The 20,167-nt window shown below is 40.3% G+C and overlaps 1 protein-coding gene across 3 annotated transcripts in view; it reads right to left on the bottom strand.

Moving 5' to 3' along the window:
* Positions 1-163: 163 nt before the first annotated feature.
* The window catches only part of LOC114125591 (3-phosphoinositide-dependent protein kinase 1), a 161,825-nt gene continuing 141,821 nt past the window's right edge, over positions 164-20,167 (bottom strand). The window contains exons 1-8 of one of the 3 annotated variants that reach the window (XM_027989310.2): positions 13,283-13,907; positions 5,299-5,556; positions 4,431-4,473; positions 3,497-3,643; positions 2,954-3,377; positions 2,289-2,808; positions 2,056-2,208; positions 164-1,935 (exon numbers count right to left, since the gene is read on the bottom strand). In XM_027989310.2, the coding sequence (XP_027845111.2) occupies positions 1,822-1,935; positions 2,056-2,208; positions 2,289-2,808; positions 2,954-3,377; positions 3,497-3,643; positions 4,431-4,473; positions 5,299-5,556; positions 13,283-13,468 (1,845 nt within the window). In that variant the 5' untranslated portion in view covers positions 13,469-13,907 and the 3' untranslated portion in view covers positions 164-1,821. Of the gene's footprint in view, positions 1,936-2,055; positions 2,209-2,288; positions 2,809-2,953; positions 3,378-3,496; positions 3,644-4,430; positions 4,474-5,298; positions 5,557-7,171; positions 7,826-13,282; positions 13,908-20,167 lie in introns of those variants that run through there. The other 2 variants (XM_027989312.2, XM_027989311.2) reach the window with 2 other exon arrangements.

The following is a 20,167-nucleotide window of genomic DNA, read 5'->3' as shown; positions in this document are numbered from 1 at the left end:
GCAACAATTAACAAATTTCTCGTTTTTCCGGTCTAAACACGCAGGGTAACGTGTTTACTGTCTTTTATCCGTTCGATTCGCCGGGTTAGATAAACTAATGCGGGATAAAGATTCTATATAGGGAGAAGACTAGAAGTCGAGGAAAACAAAAAATACACACGACTTGTAATATTTTCAAATTTCATATAATTTATTTAATCATTTTTCCTAGTCAATTATATTACCTTATACAATATTATACTAATTACGTTATTAATTTAAACTTAATTCATTCAAAAGATGGGTAACTTCAAACAACTTTTCGCCAAGGCGCGCGACGAATACGCTTATCCAGGGCCTTACAGACTAAAGAACAACACCATTTTACACAGCATGTAGAAATAAGACAAAATCAAATTTCAATATTAGCTAATATAAAAAAAAAAAAAAAAACTAATTACAATATTAGAACGTATCGGTAGTATATCAAGTATCGGTAAAATAGGTTATTGCATAATGAACACACCGGTTTTACTAATGTAACTTGTTATTCATTTATAATTTTTTTTTTTTTAATCGTCTTTAAACGCATAGTTATACATATATACACGCACACTTATGCACACAAACACACGCACACTTTTACATAAAACAATTTATAGTGTTGTATACAACATAATACATATATAACTATGATTTAATTTACAGAAAAAAAATTAATTAAAGAAATTATAATTATCATACACAATTTTACTATTTATTTTAATAAGGATTTATTGGACATTTCAGTTAAAACATTAACTTAACATTGGATATAAGTGTCCTGCTGTATATAATAATAATATGCTATTTAATAAAAAGAACTATATTTTGGCTCTATGTAAATGTATTTTAATCAACAATTTATTTTAGGAACTAATTCGATTAGTTAAATCAATTATTTAAAAAAATTAACTAAAATTAATCTTCATCTAATTTCAAGTATCATTTTTACTTTTCAATTTGAATACGTACAATAAATATATCACAGTAAATACTGCATGCATGCAAATAAAAGGTGTTTAAAATAGTGAGTGTTCACAAAAAATATAACAAGATAAGTTTCTACAAACATTATACCATAGAGGACGAGAGTATGGGTTAATTATACAACATAAGGCTAGAATAAATAAATACAAAATAATAAAATAAATTATAAAATTTTAGTACTTTTTCTTTCTCAACAATAGTAGTACAAATGGTGTGGATTTATTTGTGTAACTTGATTTTTTTTTTTAATATTAAAATGCATTAAAAGAGAATAGTTTAACTAAGTTATAAAGAATTTAAAATCATTATTTAACATTTGTTATGAAAATGTATATAATAAAAGATAAATCTCAAATAATAATAATAACTGAAACGCAGAAAACTGAAATAAACAAATGAATAAATTTAAAAAGCACAACCAATTCATTTTGAGAAAGAAAAAAATATTTAAAATAAATTATTACTATAAAGATATTTATCGATCAAGCACAGCCTGTTCCAAGGGCAAGGGGCAGTGTTACCAGCCGTTTTTATGTAATATAATTAATTAATAAATTACTTAATCTTAATCATTATAATTACTATACATACAATCTCATTGTTTCACGCTAAGTTACAATTTATTTAAAATTAAAATTTAATATCACAGATATGTTTGCAGATCATTTTAATTAAAACAAAATACTGCAATATATTATTATAAACTAAAAATTAAATAATTATTGTAATCAAAAAACATTTTTTTTTTAATTTAAAGAATTATAGTGTATGTCAAAATTATACTAAAAGACAGTCATATTAATAACAGTTTTGTTAAGTGCACGTCGTAGGAGATACACCGTATGTGTTAACTCTCATTTCTTCAATTGCTTTACACCATTCCAACGCAAAACCTTCAGGATCTTCTAGGTAATAAGTCCTGTTAGGCTGCAAAAGAAAATTCAAATAATCAAAATAAAATGTCAGCATAATTGAAAAAGAACTAAGTTAATTATTATAAAATACTACTACATAAAAATATAATTATAAAATAAAAATTATAGTTACCGTGTGAACGAAAAATATCCTGAAGTTTTTAGGTTCCACACGCAATTGTGGACTCCAAGGTATTTCTCCTTTTAAAGTCATATTTACTGGATCAGCATAATACAAATGTGGACCCATCGTTAACATCAACATACGCCTCCTAGCAAAAAGACCCTGAAAAATAAAAGATACAAATTAATACCATAAAAATGATAGAATGCACTCAGTACAACATGTCGAATAACAAAACTCACTTTTCGCTTGTCGACCAGTCCTTGTTTAACGATCAGATTTCCTTCTACTAGACTATGCCATTTACTATTACACTTTTGCTGGTGTAGTTGGTGTTGTTTTTCTTCATCATTCATATGAAGGATGCCTGACCGTTTGCGGGGTCTAGGTACAGGTGCAGGAGTGGTCGTGGAACTGCTTTGGCCGTCCAGACCCAGTAACCTGGTCAGTTGTTTGTCATCTAGGCCCGGTTCCAAATGATCAGGAACTCGATATTGGCTACGAAGCTCTTGGCCTTCGCTATTGCCGGGTAGGTAGGGGTATATAGGTGGTGGAGTTGTAACATGCAACGTGTCAAAATCCAAGCCTTTGTAGAACGGATGTGAGCGGATGGAAGTATACCGTTGGTCATCTTTGGTGCCCAATCGCTCGTTTGGATCAAGCACTAACAGTTTTTGCACCAGATCTTTGGCGTCAGCATTGAATCCATCCGGATACACATAGTCGAGGTTCAGAATTTTCTTAAACAACATATATTCACTCCTGCACAAGAATAATTCAATTAATAAATAATAATTTAACTACTATAAATTCATTTTTGCTATAATATAACAAAATATAAAATGCACAATAAAAAAAAAAAAACAGTGATGCACATCAAATATTTAATAATACAGAATATGCATACCTAGATCTAAAGGGAGGTAAGCCGGCAATCATTTGGTAGATAATGCAGCCGAGAGCCCAAAGATCAGAACTGGGCGAAATTGTTTTCTCGGTCAATAGTTCGGGACTGACATATTGGGCAGTTCCAACGAAACTGTTAGACCTAGGTCGAGGGTTACTTTCGTCCAAGATAGTTTTGTCCACAGTATCGGCGGGTTGTTCGAGTATCTTTGAACATCCGAAATCAGCCACCTTGATGTGCATATTGTGGTCAAGCAAAATGTTTTCTGGCTTCAGGTCCCTATGCATAATGTTCAAATCATGCAAGTGCTCCAGAGCGCGAAGGATTTCACCCGAGTAAAATCGCGTGCAAGCAGCGTCGAATGAACCCACTTTGTTGATGTAAGGTAGCAAGTCACCGTTCTTTGCGTATGACATAACAAAGTCTATAAGTAAACGTTAAGGAAAAAACCACAGAAAATAAGCAACCAAATATTAAATATACTCAGCCTAATATACATATTATAATTTGTAATTAATATTCATAAATAGTTTGAAAGGATACAGAGTCGTTCAGCGTCTTGGAACGTGCAGTACAACTTGACGAAAAGACTGGATCCGGAATTGCTGAGAATATTAAGGGCATCCTTTTCGCGTCGTACTTGTTCGCGTTTCTTTTCTCTGATGATTTGTTGTTTTTCACATACTTTAACTGTAAATCAAAACATAGTGTATCGTTAGTAAAATGCTCACCGGCGTTATGCATAATATTAAAGTACACTAGAATAGTAGAGAGCGTCATTATTACGAGTAGGGGATGGTGGATACCCAACGACAACAAATTTACATAATTTGTTGGGGGAATTTCCCCCACCACAACGAAAAGTGCTGACACTCGTCAGTTAGGTATATTTTGAGTAACAACGACAACGTTATAATATACAGAAGAGCGATAAAAAAATCGACCGAAATTAACACCAATACTAATTAAGCGAAGAAGTCGTATAAATATTAATAGCCGACTAATATGCGTGCGTTTCATCGTAAGCGTCCGTTGTTCAAGGGTAATAATACACGTGCCCGAAAACGAACACCGTAGTACACCGACATCGTCGAAGGTTGACACGTGGAAGACGCATCCTTGTCGAGTAGTATATTATATGGACTATAAAAAAAGTACATACATGTGACGACAATAACGGCATTATGAGGTCGTGAAATTTATTCCAATAAAATGCAGTAAAAACGAACGTGCACTTTGGCAAATCTAATATAACGTGTGCCATATTCCACCACCCCACCGTCATTCATACTCCTTTTAAGACATAGTTAATAGGTAGATGCTATATTTTCCCAACTGACACGTTTATTGAATCTAACCCTATAGTCGTAACCATATATAATGGCAGTATAGTAATAGACAATAATAGTACGCGATATGTTATATATTTGTACGTCGTAAATGTGTTATTAAACGTATATATCAAATGGACACTCACTTGCATGTTCGCGATTTGTATGTATGTCTTTGGCCAAATACACCTGGAAAGATAAAAACAATGGCATTTAATACATACACGTTATGAACGATATATATGATAATAAACAGTATTAATGTACTGCTGTATTTATAGTGTTGTGTACTTGTGTGTATGATGATGATGATAACACGTCGGTCACTGAACCGGTCTAAAAACAGTCGTAGCCAAGGTCAATGAGTTTACGCCGAGCGTGTTACAACGAATATATATCTAACCTATAGGTAATTCACTATTACGATACCAGAGTCAAAGGTCTTTTTGAGGACATACGGGTTGGTAACACGACGACAACGACAATGTTTTCGGACGGGAGAAATGGTTTTTTTTTACCCGATAACGCATGTGCGGCCACGTAAGGTCCACACACACCACTGTGCGAAATGAATGGCGCGTGTCGACGATAATGGGTTTGGCGAACCGGCAGAAAGGTCGACGACGATGTAAAAAGAAAAAAAACAAGCATAAAAATAGATCGTTCGAGTAATTATTTTAGCGGAGGTCGGTATGACGATAAGGAATTTTGCATTCGTAGGTGTTGTTTATGGAGAGCGTATAATAATAAACAAATTACCTACACGAAAAACTTGTGATCGTCAAGGTGGTGCACTGTTGGCATATATATATATATAATATTAATAAGCAATATTATGTTGGTGATTGGAGGCAAAACACAGTGGATCAATAATGATGCCGTTTTGTTGTGATTCGTGATATCATCACCGTGGAGTTATGTATGTGTATACGTAGTAAAAAGATTAATTATTTATCTTTTATTAATATTATTATATTGTATAGCGGGCAACGGTAGTTATTTTAATATACTTACAGTCGAGTAACTGCCCTCGCCGATGACCTTTCCGAAAATGTAATCTTTTGGATTGCGTTTCGTCACTGGCATCATGTTTTTGGCGGTCAAAGACTGACTACCACCGTTAACTTGCACCACCTGGGACGTCTGGGTGGCCTGAGTCGACGGTGTCGGTGGCGTGGTCGTCTGCATGGTCGGAGGTGGCGGCATGACGACGATTTGCTGCTGCGGTTGGTGATGGAACGCGGCGGTGGTGGAGGATTTAGCTGCTGCTATCTGTGAAGAAAAAGAAGACGATATAATACCATCATATGTATAATATGCAAAACTTAAACTATAATAATAATAAAAAAATCATGAGTTGCGATGAGCACGCGGAAAGAACGAACGGTTCGTCGAGAAAATCTAACACCCGCCGCCGTGGTCTCCACCCGACATACACGCAAATTAAACTTAAAAAAACATTACACCGATGGCGGCAGTGGTAAATGCGGAGGCCTCTGACGTCATTTGGCACGTCGCCCAACGTCAGAGTCCGTCTCTTCCCGCCCAGCGACGGCGGCGGTGGCGACGACGACGACCGAAATACTAAACGTAGTGTAAAAAAAGAAAGACATAACTGTAAAATTCGCGAAAAAAATCGTACTGTCGTTGTCTTGGCAAATTTTTATTAGCTAAACGTGTTAGTATTTAATAACATAGAAGCAAGCTAACGATAATGACGTTAATAATAATAATAATAATTTAATAAAGACTCTGCTGCAGCAACAGTATATAATATCATCGACATCAATGAGGCGTTACGCAGCGTACGCTCGGCCTTTGTTTGGAAATCGTGCACATTATAACGAGACGTTTACGTAACAAAATACGCGACGATCGAAATGCATTCGGCGCATAGTTTGCAAGGTTGCGGCCACGGCACATGGCGGTAAAGTTATGTATATATTATAATGGTTCATAACAATAATAATATACCAGTCGTTTCCGGATGGCGTTGGGCGAGGAGAATATTGTAATAATATGGAAAGTAGGTACACGGGTTTTTACACATCACGCAACACCACATAACGCGAAAAGCTCCCATACAGGTATTGTGTTTGTTGTAGTGTGTACCTACGTATATATAAGCTTATACGAAAGCCGAGCATTATTTTTTTTCGAGAGGAGGGTCAAAACTAAATGTCAACGACGATCGGCACAATATTATTATATCACAACGGTGTTAAGTCGGTGGGTGGGGGGGACCGAGAGGACGACGAGACGATTTTTTTAGCGCGCGACGGAGGGCGCTAGAGCCGCATCTTTTGGACGACTATCAGACGGCGACCCTGTGACCCGGGCCAGACGGTGTGCCGTGCCAAACACGCTCGGCTAGGCCAGGCCGCCCAGACACGCTGCGCGCGAACCCCGTCACGCCGCGCCGGACCCCGCGCGCAATTCTCTATTTCGGAACGATAAAAATGTTATGTACGCCGCGAGGCGCTGCTGTTGGCGACGGCCACCCGCGATCACACATCACATACTTTTCCATACGGCGGCGGCGGCGGCGACAACTATATACACGTATATCGAGTATAATATAAAATGTACATGTATATATATATATATATATGGGCTTACGTACGCACGATTTGCAAGCACGCACCCGCAGGGCGATGTCCTGTGCGGAATGCTGCACGGACGAAATGTCGACAGACGATATATACGAATAGGTATACGTAGGGGAGGGATGGATGAGGGAGAGAAGTCTATGAATAAAATAATAAAAAAAAAAATTTTAAAGTAATTTTAGAAAGAAAAAAAATATACTGACGATATTTAATTTATTATTATTATTTAGATATAGTATAGGTAGGTAGGTAGTATTATGATATTATGCATTACGTACGGAAGTGAAGAGGTTTTTGAAGAGGCGGCGACAATAATATTATTGCACAACGGCGCGCGATGTCAACTATTACACTGGTGCTCGACGCTCTGTTGCAGGACGACGACGACGCGCGCCCGCAACAACGATGTCAGTGTGTCGCGGGCGTTTTCGTTGGTGCGTTACACTACACCACACACACACACACACAAGTGCGCGCTCGTGACGTAATTGCGTGGGATTCGGCGTGTACGCGCAGTCGAAGCGCGGGAGTAAATAAAACAACCCTATATCCCTCCGCAGCTTACCCGCCCGCCCCAGATCGTAGATTATGACGTAAACGGACGTTATATATTATTGCGAGCGCGTACACCGCGGTTCTGATTCACTTCCGCGTGTTATCGGACGAACAGAAGAAGAGGAAATTGACGGTAAAAATTCGTCAAAAAAAATCACACGGTCCCGCCGGAGTAGTACAACAACAACATCCGCTTCATCGGTGTACATACCTATAATATTCTATTATAATACATTATACAGCGTTCGATCGGAATTCGTTCGGCGGGCCACACACGAGCGAGCCGACAACACGTTTTAATTTTTAAGCGCACAAACACGGAAAACCCGTTATATCCGCACGACTTCTCGCCTCGGCGGACTCTACAGTACATCACACCGTGGCGATATTGGCAATCGCCTCGTGTTTCGGCGGACACCCGACAATCTCTTTCCCCTCCATCCAAACACCCCGGGGAAGCTGCGTTCGCAAAGACGACGACCTCGCATAGACCCCCTCCATTTTAACACTCACCAAAGTTCTAGGGGTAACCGGAACTATGCGATCGCGTAATCACAAGCGTATTTACTACATATATATAGTGTATAAATTACATTACATATTATAAACCGTCGAATTTGTTTTCGCCTCTACACGGATTTTACGAACGTAGGTCGTCGACGGAGAAGGGAAAAAAACGATATTTTTCAGCCGTCCAGCCGTCTCGGTATGTGCGTGTGGGTATATGTGTGTGTGTGTTGTTTTTGACGAATATTATATGTTACGCGTTTTGGTGGCAGGCCAAAAGGCTGTTTTTTTACAGCCACTGCCGCCTGTGCATAATATGAGCTAATAGTGATTGCCGGGAGAGGAGAAGTGAGAGAGCAGAAGGGAACGCCGTCGCCTTCCTCCACGTGCCGGTCGTTATGATAATAAAAATAATATTAAATTTCGCTACACCTGTACACAGTACATAACACTAAATACACACACCACAACACACTGTAGCCGTTTCGTCATAAAATGTTTTTTTTAAACCGTTTTCGCCACTCTCCGGCGCCCGTCCAACAGTATATATAGGCCGTTTTATGTATGTACATTAATGCAACGGTTGACCTATATTTTCCGAGCGTTCGAAATCCGGCGGCAGCGACTCGACGTAAACAACCGATAGCATAAACACATACAAAAACGCTGCTATATTATACTACGGTAGCTACTTCCTATATCATTTGTACTCGACATTCGTATATATAATACACAGAATATAAAGTTAGTGAAATTTCGTAGTAAAACTCAACTCGGTTATTACCTATGTTTTGTTTTATTTTTTTGTAGTTAATTACTATTGCGTTACCGCCCGCACTCGACGACGTGACATTAGGCTTGTTTCTTCCGTTTCGGATAGGAGAAAAAATAACCGCACATTACCTATTATAAACTACAAGCTTCGCTGTGTAATCGGCGTGCATAATATTATCATTATTCTATAATGGTATAATATTATTTTGCGTACAAACAATTTCAACAGCGGTGGAGGCGGCGCACAACCTTCACCCACATAATATCGTTGTTGTTGTTGTTGTACACGATGACGACAACGGACAAGCTGTCGATTTTGGGCAATGCAATTCGTTATAATATTATAGTGTACAGGAACATCGCACGAATCGATATAGATTTGGATGGTCGCTGGTGGGCCGCCAGTGCAGGATCACAGGTATAGCCTCGGTAGAGAAGAGAGTGCTACGCGGCTCGATGAATTCTGTGTATACCCAGGATTAATACAATAATATGTAGTATACAAAGGTTTTTAAAAATGCGGAATTTCGGTCGTCCAGACTCGACAACAACACGACGGGGATTGTGTGGCCGTATGTTTGTATTTACAGTCGGCGGGGGTGGGAGGAAGTGGTAAAATCGATATTAGAGAATAAAACCAATATAAGATCTTATTCTTTGAATACTCTGGGTTTTAAAGGTTTCGACTTCAAGGAAAGACACGGATGACGTCGTACACTGCGTTATATTTATCCGATTCAAAGAATTAATCCTTTATTTCGTTTGTTGTTATAATATTATTATCGTATCGTTCGTCCGTCCGTCCGTCCGTCGACGTAGCTGTCGCGCTACGACTATAGGCGCGTCGGGTTCGAAAACAAATTTATAAAAATGGCGCACGCACGATACACACTTCAGTCGTGTATTATCTACACTGATACACACAGGCGGTGTGTTGTTGTATAAAAACGTCCGCCTCGTAAATATTAATTAAAAAACAGAGAAAAAAAAACCGTATCACTGTACGTCGTTTGTGTGTGACACTGGTATGCGGCTAGAGATAAAATAAATAATAAAAAAAAATAACAATAATAATAATCGTTATAATTCGGCGGCACCGAAAGCGCCGTGTACGTGTGTGTGCGCCAGACGCCCGAGTTTCGATTATGTATGTGTGAGTATTGTTTGTTATCGCGGGCGGCGGCGGCGGCGGCGGCGCATTTCATTCAAAACATTGACGCGATCGGAAACCACACGCACGCACACGCTGTTGTCGAGTGTACACAGTGGTGGTGTGTGTGCATCCGAATTGCGTCATTCAACAATTTGTAGCGCGTTATCTCTCGCGGGGATCCGTCGGCGGCGTGTGACGTAACAAAATATCGTCTCGAACCGGACGCGCTTTAAAGTACCGACGCCACACGAGATAGCGGGGGTGTACGCCGAATAAAAAACCGATTAACAGGAACAACGGTTGCGACGCCGGAGACGACGAAACAGAAATCATCCGCGAAAAAATCCGCGAAGACGACTGTACGACGTTTAATAGTATTTAATGTAATAATAACAATATGATAAAACAGTAGACAGGAAACCAAAAGAAACAACAACAACGACCTCAGAAAATGCTCTCTTCGGCTGAATATTATAAATAATAATATTGTCCTCCGGATGTGCAAAGAACGACGGTCGCAGCAGAGGCAGCGACAGCGATGGATGCAGAGGTGGTGGTGGTGGTAGTAGTGGTGGTGGTGGTGGTGGTGGTGGTGGCGGCGACCTTGCCAACGCCCAAGGCAGTCTCGTCGACAGCAGAGCGGTGTGTCCGTGTCGTCGTCGTCGTCGACGTTGTTGTTGTTCCGTTGTTTACGGTTTGTTTACAAGTCGACGAGGCCGACTTTCGAGAGAGACACGTCCGTATATCTCAATCACAGTCGCCATTGGCGATTCGAAACAAATAAGTTTTTCGCTCGTACACTTTTCACTTCTAAAACGCTCCCACCCCAAACACGTCGACTTCATAACACGCGATAATAATAACATTAGGTAGGTATTTTACGATTTGTTTTTTTTCGCAAATCCGTTTTCTCGCGCAACTCGTTTCGCACAATAACACCGGATCCTTGTATTTATATAACCCGTGTGCGCGCGCGACGCATCAAGGACACCGGCGGCGGGGCACCTACCGGGACTCGTCGTTTATTCCCCCTCGCCGGGGCGAGCGTCGGTGGCGGCTGTTCACCCTGCGACGACGACGACGACGACGACTCCGCCGCCGCACGCAAGGACATATGGCGGCGGCGGTGTCAACGGCCCTGTCGGGGCGGCGGAGCGGCGTTGAGGAGGAGGGCCACCGGGGTCGACGACAAGTTCAATGCCATCTTCACGGACGCGCGCGCGCGGGTTCCTTGTGTAGTAGTCGTACTCGATATAGTATATTATAGTATAGTACGCACACACACGCGCGCGCGCGCAGCCCGCGTTTTTTTTCCCTCTCTTTCTTCGGTAATAATAATAATAATATATATTTACGCGGTAATACGACGTGTACACACGACTATACGGCGGCCATCGACGGTGCGTGCACGCGCACGTTTATGAGTCCGACTCATTGAACACCGGTTTTTCCCACCGAAAATAGTTCGTCGTTCTTGTTTTTATCAGCGACGGACGACGACGACGACGACGTAACAACAATAATGTAATATTAATAATATCCACATTGGCTAAAGCGTAAATTACGTGTACAAACGCGGCCGCCGTCGCGGTGTTATTAATATTCTTCTTGGCGAAAACGGTAGTGAAAGCGTGCAATACGCCGCCGCCGCCGCCGACCGGTGAAAGCAGGTGTACCGCGAGTAGTCTGGGTAGTCGTCGTCTCGCTCACACCTGGCCCAGGGATCGGCGGACCCGGCCGGGAAGAAAAACGAATTCGGCCCCTATTGTTGTGTCGTCGGCCGCCGCCGCCGACGCTACTTACACAGTGCTCGGCGATCGAGACAGGGCGGTACACGACATACGCGCACCAGGCCCCGCCGCCTGCACCTGGCTAAGCCGTCTGCGTCTGCGGCTGCTGCACGACGACCGTGATAACAACAACAGCAGCACCAATAACAACAACAACAACAATCGGTCGGTGCGAACGGTGATCCCCGCGAGCGTCGGACACTCGGCGGCGACGTCCCCCCCGGTCCTCCCGTACGGAAACCAGACGATTTCCCCCTCCCCCACGCCAGACGTTCATCCCCTCTACGGTGACGCGCAGTGTCGTATGACGATGATTCGCAACGTAAAAACGCAAAACCTCTCTCCGTCTGTTGTACGAAATAATAATAATATCTAATAATATCTCTCTCGGTCGTAGACACAACACGACCCATTTTTACCGCGAAATCGTTCCGCCGGAGGAGGCACGACGGGCCGCCAGACGGCTCCACCGTTATTTCGTAATGATAATGGTATTATTATTATTGTTGTTGTTATTATTATTATTACCTATTATTCGCGATCTCTGTGGATAATAATAATATTCACGACGTCGCGAGAAAAATAATACCTAAAATAATTGCGAAGGGAAAAAAGCACACACACACACAGACACCCTTCTCGAACAATACGCGTCGAAACGACGGTACGTAGTAACCGGGGGGCGAAGGAAAATCTAGAGTCAGACGAAGGTGCATATAATAATAATATTGTGTTTTGTCGGCAAAGTGAAAAAAAAATAAAATAAAATAGCGGCGGTCGCGTTTCTAGTTCCTTCGGTATGTGGGTCATTGTCCACGGTGTTAGCGGTGGCGGTATACACACGCATGCACGCGCGCCGATCGTTATTTATTATTATTATTATTATTAGAATATTACGAAACGCGCATTCCTCGCACGTTGTTGCACGAGACGCGCGCGACCACGGGTCCCGTCGGACCATGGATTTTTGGTATCCAGTCACACGAGGCGTAAGTACACAAGTGTACGAGACACGGGAGCGAATTTTTCATAATCGATAAACCACCCGCCCGCGCGACCGACGGGCCGAAAGACACGCGGACGCGGGGAACTCGTAAGAGGGCCAGTAGGTCAACCCACATCCCTCCAGAACGAGCGAGTCCACGGAGGTTTATTGCATTTTTTTTTTACTCGTGGAATTGCGAACCGTGCCGAAAAGAATACGGAATGAATAAAAGATAAACAAATAATCGTTATAGGGGCGACCCGGACACATTCCTGCGATCCTGGGGAGGTGAAACGATCGGCTAGACAGCATCCGGTAATGTTTACATACGTCATACGCCGCGGTGTGACGTAACGATAAGGGTTACGGACGAAAACGACGGTGTAGGCGAAAGCGCGGGCGCGAGCGCAAGCGCCTTCTCGGGCTGTCGTTGAGGGTGCCGCGCGTTCTGGCCATCGAATTTCAGAGGGCGGTAAACCGGGGAGGAAAAAATATGGAAACTCATGCGGGGCGTGAGAAAATTCGACCACGCTGTAAGTGGACACACGTGCGCGCCCCGGGAGCATCGAAAACGACTTTGGGTGGAAAAAAGTTTAAATATAAATTGGTCATCTTGCCCACATACCTTGTTGGCGGCTTTTTTAGATATCTTCTCTTTGCGGCCGATACGAAACACCCTGGCCAATGTCTGTGCGAACTGCACTGGACGAGACCGGACGATGACTGCTGTGGCTGAAGTCTGTTTTTTCGTCTGCTGGTGTAAATGATGGTGGTGATGGGTTAAATGATAGGTGGACGTCTTGGTATCCATTACGCGGTAAACGACGCGGGCGAAGAGCGGCGAAACGGACTCAGCGACGACGGCGTCTCACCATGGCGTGACGACGTAATTTTCACGAGTGATGACTTGATTGCGCGATATGATGTAGTTAGCCGGTAGTTTTTTTTTTTATCCCTTATTGATATCGGTGTATTATACACGAATTTCAATAAAAAATAAAAAATTAACCGAGGGTGTGTTAAAAATCACAAAATAAAATATAACCGATTAGTAAACACACGGAGATAACGTTCGCAAGACTTGCGTGTGCGAACTGGAATTTATAATAATAATAATAATAGTTATAACAATAATAATATTATTATTATAGTTCCGAAGATTGATAAAATAATAAATTTTTCTAGATACGTAACTTCACTAAATTCGAACGCTCACGAACGAAGGTATTCGAATACTGACTGTAGTAGACTGCCGTCTGCCGGTGGTCGCCTCCGATCGAGCTCAACGCACTCTCGACGGCGGCGCTGTCGAAGGCTATTTAGGGGGGGGGGCGGTGGGGGAGGGGCAAAAGTCCCCCACCGCCGCGGCGGCGCGTACGGGCCCGGCCGCGTTATACGTTTGTACACACGCGCCGACGCGCGGGGCGCGTTTGCCGCCGCCGCCGACCGTGTGGATCCTCCGTTCAAAGTACCCGCCAAAACGGTTATTCTCTTTTGTATGACACGCATTCCGTTCTATCCGTACGGTTTCTATTAATTGCTGTTTTGTTTCTATTCGTTTTTTTACGATTTTTCACTTCTCCGTATTTCTTGGTTTCGCGTAATTCCACTTCTTTTTTTATTCCCGCGTCATCCGGTCTCGCTTACAGGTAAACGGAAACGAATCGGAAGTCGCCGCCGTTCCCGGAGCACACCATAACTCGTTAGTCGTTATAATACAACGTAATCGCGCGAGAGGCGACTGAAATTATTTTTCTTACACCGTTTCTCAGAAGTCAGGGGCGGGATTAACCGACGCGATTTGTGAATGAAAAATTCTGCGGGAATCGAGCACGGTCGTATAATTTTAAAAGCAACTCCACGCCGTGCACCGCTTCTCCGCACCACACCGATATAGGCTGCCGAATGAAATTTATGAATGTCAGACACAATTCTTCATTTTCAGCATACGTTTTATTTATTTATACACATTCTGCCCTATCGTCGCGCATTCACGCATCATAAGAGATATCAAAGTTTATTACGTTATTCAAAAGTCAATAGTCACCGGACATCGTTCCAAACAATTTTTAACTGTTATAATGCCGGAAAACGGAAACGTGATGCCCGTATCAGACGTAATATCGTAATACAATAATAATAATATGATGAGAAACAGTTTAGCCATTAGTTATAAGTTATAACCATTGATTAAGTTTACTTATCAATAGTAGACAATAATAATTAGGAATTTGAGACGTGCTTATAGTAAATGTAGGTGCTATCAATAAAATAATACCTACCTATAGGTTATAAGTCTAAAACATTACAGATAACACGATAACAAATCCGATTCTTTAAATATGTCTAATCGAAATGAATGGTATTTGAAACGAACGGACGGTTAGCGACTATATTGAACTATACCTTCGAGAAGGTCGTAAAATATTACAATATTGTGAAAGTACTAGTCGAAGAATACAAACTTCAAGTAAAAAGGTTTTTTTTTTTTAAGAGAACACTGAAACATGCGGACATTTACAATACATACACCAATCACTTATATTGTACTCGTATAACTATTATTATTATTTTATTACGATAATGTATGCAGTGTAAAATTGTAAACAATTAGGTAATATATTATTATCAAACACGTGTTTCCGCAAACCGCCATAAATTTAGAAACCAAAATCATTGTAGGCGGTGTTGAACCGTTTGGACTGTTGGGAGGATACTGTACAACTGTTATGAAATCGTATACATAATACATAGTTTGTACTGCAGTAATATTGTTCGTACGGATCAGTGTCCGTTCGCAAAACGAGATTCGTTGTAAACAAAAACACATTGGCCACCTCCACTAATTGTCGTGTGTACCCGGGCGAGTTTTCAAACAGCATGGAGAAGTGTATTTTTGTTATTATTATATTCGTCGGAGAGTTGTAACAATATAATATGATTCACGGACACACGCGCTGCGAAGGTCGTCGGTTTCCGCCGCCGCCGCCACCGCCACTACCACCGCCACCTCCGTGACTTGTTGATTTTTGACACAAACGTTTTGGTGATTTTGCAGCCACCGCCCGGTGGGATTTTCCGCGAATACGAGTCTCGACGAGAATATAATATCATGGGATGCATACACATGGTTTCTAAAAGCGAACGGTCGACCGCCGCCGCATGGGGTGTGTACACGACAATATCACACGCCAATCGTGTACAACAGCGACGCGGCGATCTCCTAAGGTTTCCTCGTCAAACAGTTAATTTCAAACAAAACACGCGGATGCCGTATATAGTACAGATATAACAACAATACGATATGATATTATATACCTATGCTGTAATACGTAAACGCAATAATAATTGGCAGGCGTTCTTCTAACCCTCGACCGTTCGCCCACCCACCCGCACCCAAATATAATGTACCAACGGCGGAAAGCCGCCTGCACCGGACTACTGAAGCCGTCCAATCATCGTTTTAATTAACGTTCTCCAAAATATCGTATACAGCGTACCGCCGAAATCGGAAATCGTATCGTTCTGTAGCAGCCCTCTATATACGTCGCGTATTGTTATGATGTATTATTATTAAATCGACAAAATTTTCTATGACCCGTATTATCGAGTAGTCGCGACGATGACGACGGGGACAATGCACCCGGCGATTTCGGTTTCGAAAATTTTGCCATCCGGGGCGGTTTTCCGTTGCGAGACTCCCGCACCACGTGTGTGAGTCACTGAAAACGAGGCGGCGTGCTTGTGCTACGCGGTGGTGTGACTCACAGAGCTGTAGGCTATTAACCTCGGCGGCGGCGGCGGCGCCTGTACACATCACATAACGCGCGTATACACGGCGTACCATATATTATTATTATTGTACACAATATACGTATATATATATGTGACTTAAAAAACAAAAAACGCATTATATAGGTATTATTACGACCGTGCCACTGTCGCGGGGTGTATAAGTGTGTGTGTATTGCATATACACACTGTATATATACGTCTGCAGTCTGCACGCACTGCACACCGGCCCAGACGGTCCGCCTCGCACACATTCGTGATGTAAAAACGTCGCGACCGCAGACTCTCGTCCATTGTTTCGCGTACGGCGGCGGCGGTGTCCGACTTTCTATGAAGAATTTCCGCTCTTATAACACTGAGGAATGCGAAATAATACCGCCGCACTCTCTCTCCCTCTCTCTATGTATATCTATTTCTCTCCCTCTTTCTCGTTATAATAATATAACTGTATCTCTCTCGTCGTCGTCGTCGTCGTCTTGTTTCTCTGTGCAAACAGCGGCGCGAACGGACAAGAATGTGCGACGGTGGCGAGTGAATGAAAACGCGCGCGCAGGATTCTCGACGTAGTCGTCGTCGTCGTCCCGAAAGGGCACACCCGGCGGCGGCGGCCCGACGGATTTGTAATACGGTACGCGTCGCACGTATATATATATATATATATATAGTCGGAGAGGGGTGGCGGAACCTTCCTAGGGTCGTTGCACTCTTACTCGGAGGGGTTATAATATAGCGTATACGAATATAATAATATATAACGAGTATACTTCTATATATAATATTATATACGTCGTATAGTCGAGCCTCTGAGGGAAAGAGAGAAAAAAGAGGGCGCGCACCCTGTTCACGCGGATCTAATGATAAATGGTCGTCGACTCGGCGGCGGTAATTTCTCGTACCATCTAAGTTGGTCACGTGGGGGATTTCCCAGACCGGGGGCACCGGGTTATTGTTGTCGTCGACGTGTGTATAATAATATGTGTAATCTATAATAATTATTATATTTATATATACATTACCCACCACGACAATGTATAATTATTATATATATTCGAATTTTAGTTTTCCCTAAGTCCACTAAGCAAATAAATAATAAATAATGTGGTTATTAGTCGGCCGCTCGGCCGGTTCAGTTCTACAATAGGTACGGAGATCGCCGTTCGCCGTTTGAAAATCGATTTAAACCGTAAATAATTCGCGAGGAAACACAACCGCTATAAATACCGCAATGACCAAACCTAGAACCTGGGTATGGAAAAATTCTTCATTCTTTCGCCCATACATCGATGCACAAACATTTGAAACAATCGGAGTCGACATAGGTACATATATTATTTATACATAATATTTTATGAGTTCATTGGCACGAGTCGATGATAAATATTTACGCATTCATACAAAAGCCATGTTAATATATTAATATCTAATGATATTATATCGTTTTACTTTACGAATAGTTCTTAACCGCACGTGAACACGTCCACGCCGACTATTTAAACAGCTGTTTATAATATATACCTACTTGATAAATAATTTCACACAAAATTACTTTTGTCTAACATATTATACAGAAACGATTTTCGACAAATGGGCAGACGTTTTATTGGTTGTTAATTCACTAGCCCGATCAACAAAAATCACATCATCAATCGCGTATTTAATATTATATGTTAATTATACTCGTCCGTACACTATAATGCAGAGATTATGTATATTCATCAACGAAACTGTGTTCGTGCAGTTAGTAATATGCCTTAATCTTGCAGCAATAAAAATAAAAGTGTTGTTTTTAAAAACTACACAAAAAACCGTTTTCTTTCAAAAGCCCATCAACATTTAAATATTTTTTTTTTACACATATATAATAAGTATAAATCATTTAATTGTATTATTAGAATAAAAAAATTATAAAACATTGCATCAATAAATATATTATACATGATATACAGTATATATAGTATATCTATATATTATACCTTCCGAGGATATATGTATAATATTAATAAACTGGAATATTTGAAAAAAAATGATGAAATAAGTAATAACTATTAACTAATACTATATACCACAGTAGTACCTATGCAGTCATATAATAAGTGATAGTGCTATCGTGTAAACAAATCTAATTGAAAACCTAACTTTTGGGGTGCAGATATTATGAGGCATATGCCCTAACTTGTATAATATACGAAATATTATATTATTATACGCCGCTACTGATTTCTTAAATCAGGTTTGAGAAATAGCTGAACGAGAACATCGGGACGTTCGACAAACACGGATGACTGATACAGTTATATTATGTGGTATGTACAATAATTAAAAAATAAATAATAATTAAAAACCAAATTTCCACCATAACAAGAAAAAAACTTGTACTGTGCAATATCGTTTTTAAATTTTCAATAAAACAAATATACCTATTTAAGTTTGAAAAGTATTAAAACAACAAATTTTAAAACAAAAAGAACTTTTCGTATTAGTGATATCAAAAAAATAAAAATGACATTGCACAATACAATTCAATTATGTTTATGGTTAAAATTAGCAAAATAATTTGAGTAGTTCTATATCGCGCAAAACGGTTTTTAAAAACAATTTATGGACGCTATAGCGTCCTTTAAATATAATATAATACAAAATGTCTTAGTTTGAAACGTTTGATATGTTTTTTTTTTCAAAAATGCGTTCTGTGGATTTAAAGCAGCTAACACTATACGTAAAAAATAAATAAAAATAAATAAAAGTGTATAATACACTATACGTATTATAAGTCATAACTTTTTAAGTAATACCTAACTACATTCAATATTGATATTATTTTATCTCCTACAGAGGAAACGAAATATGTATTCACACACATATGATATAATATCGTATAATACAAATATATATCAATTAATAAGAGCGTACACGACAGTCGATGACTTTCTAAAAGCTGAACAACAATAGCGTCGTAATGGTACAGTGTGCGGTGGGGGGCGGAAGACGAAAAGCCGTATAATAATATTATATAACGTTGCGAGTTGCGACGCATATGGTTGAAAATCATTCTATTTCTAGAGTAGACAAAATAAAAAGACCACCGACCTGAAGTTTGGGTTTTGTATTTTTTTTTTAACCAGTCGCGTTAAGAATGTCATACAGTAGCAACAGAAGCAGTAATGTCAACGACCCCAAACACTTGTTTAGCGATGATGGCGAACGGTCGAAACTCAAAAGTTTTTATACACGCATTTCTCTTTCCTGTGCCCTATCGTTTTACCACAGACTTAATTCCCAACGGTATATCTTCATCACTCTTCAGCAGCGATCGATAGAAATCTTAAAGAAAATATATAGGCGCACTTGTAGTCAATTTGTAAAATTATATGGGTAATAATATACTACATAGTATACTATAATAAGATTGTTTGACGTGCAAAGCGTATTTAGGGAGGTGCCTTTGGAATTAACCCCTCACACAGAAAAAAAATACACTACGATTTTCTTAATACTATAAAATGTTTAAACACTTTTGTACAAGTAATTGATGATTATCTAAAAATTATTATACTAGATAAAAACTGTACAAAATATTATTGAAGTTAATTGATATATATTTTATCAACAATATATAAATACATAACTTATCGAAAATTGTTAGTACAATAGTTATACTAAGTAAATTATTGCATATTATTATTTATTATATATTATATTATGTATTTATAAAAAAACA

This window comes from Aphis gossypii, chromosome 2 (assembly GCF_020184175.1).
Source record: "Aphis gossypii isolate Hap1 chromosome 2, ASM2018417v2, whole genome shotgun sequence".
NCBI lineage: Eukaryota > Metazoa > Arthropoda > Insecta > Hemiptera > Aphididae > Aphis > Aphis gossypii.
This window is presented reverse-complemented; position numbering and strand designations above follow the sequence as displayed.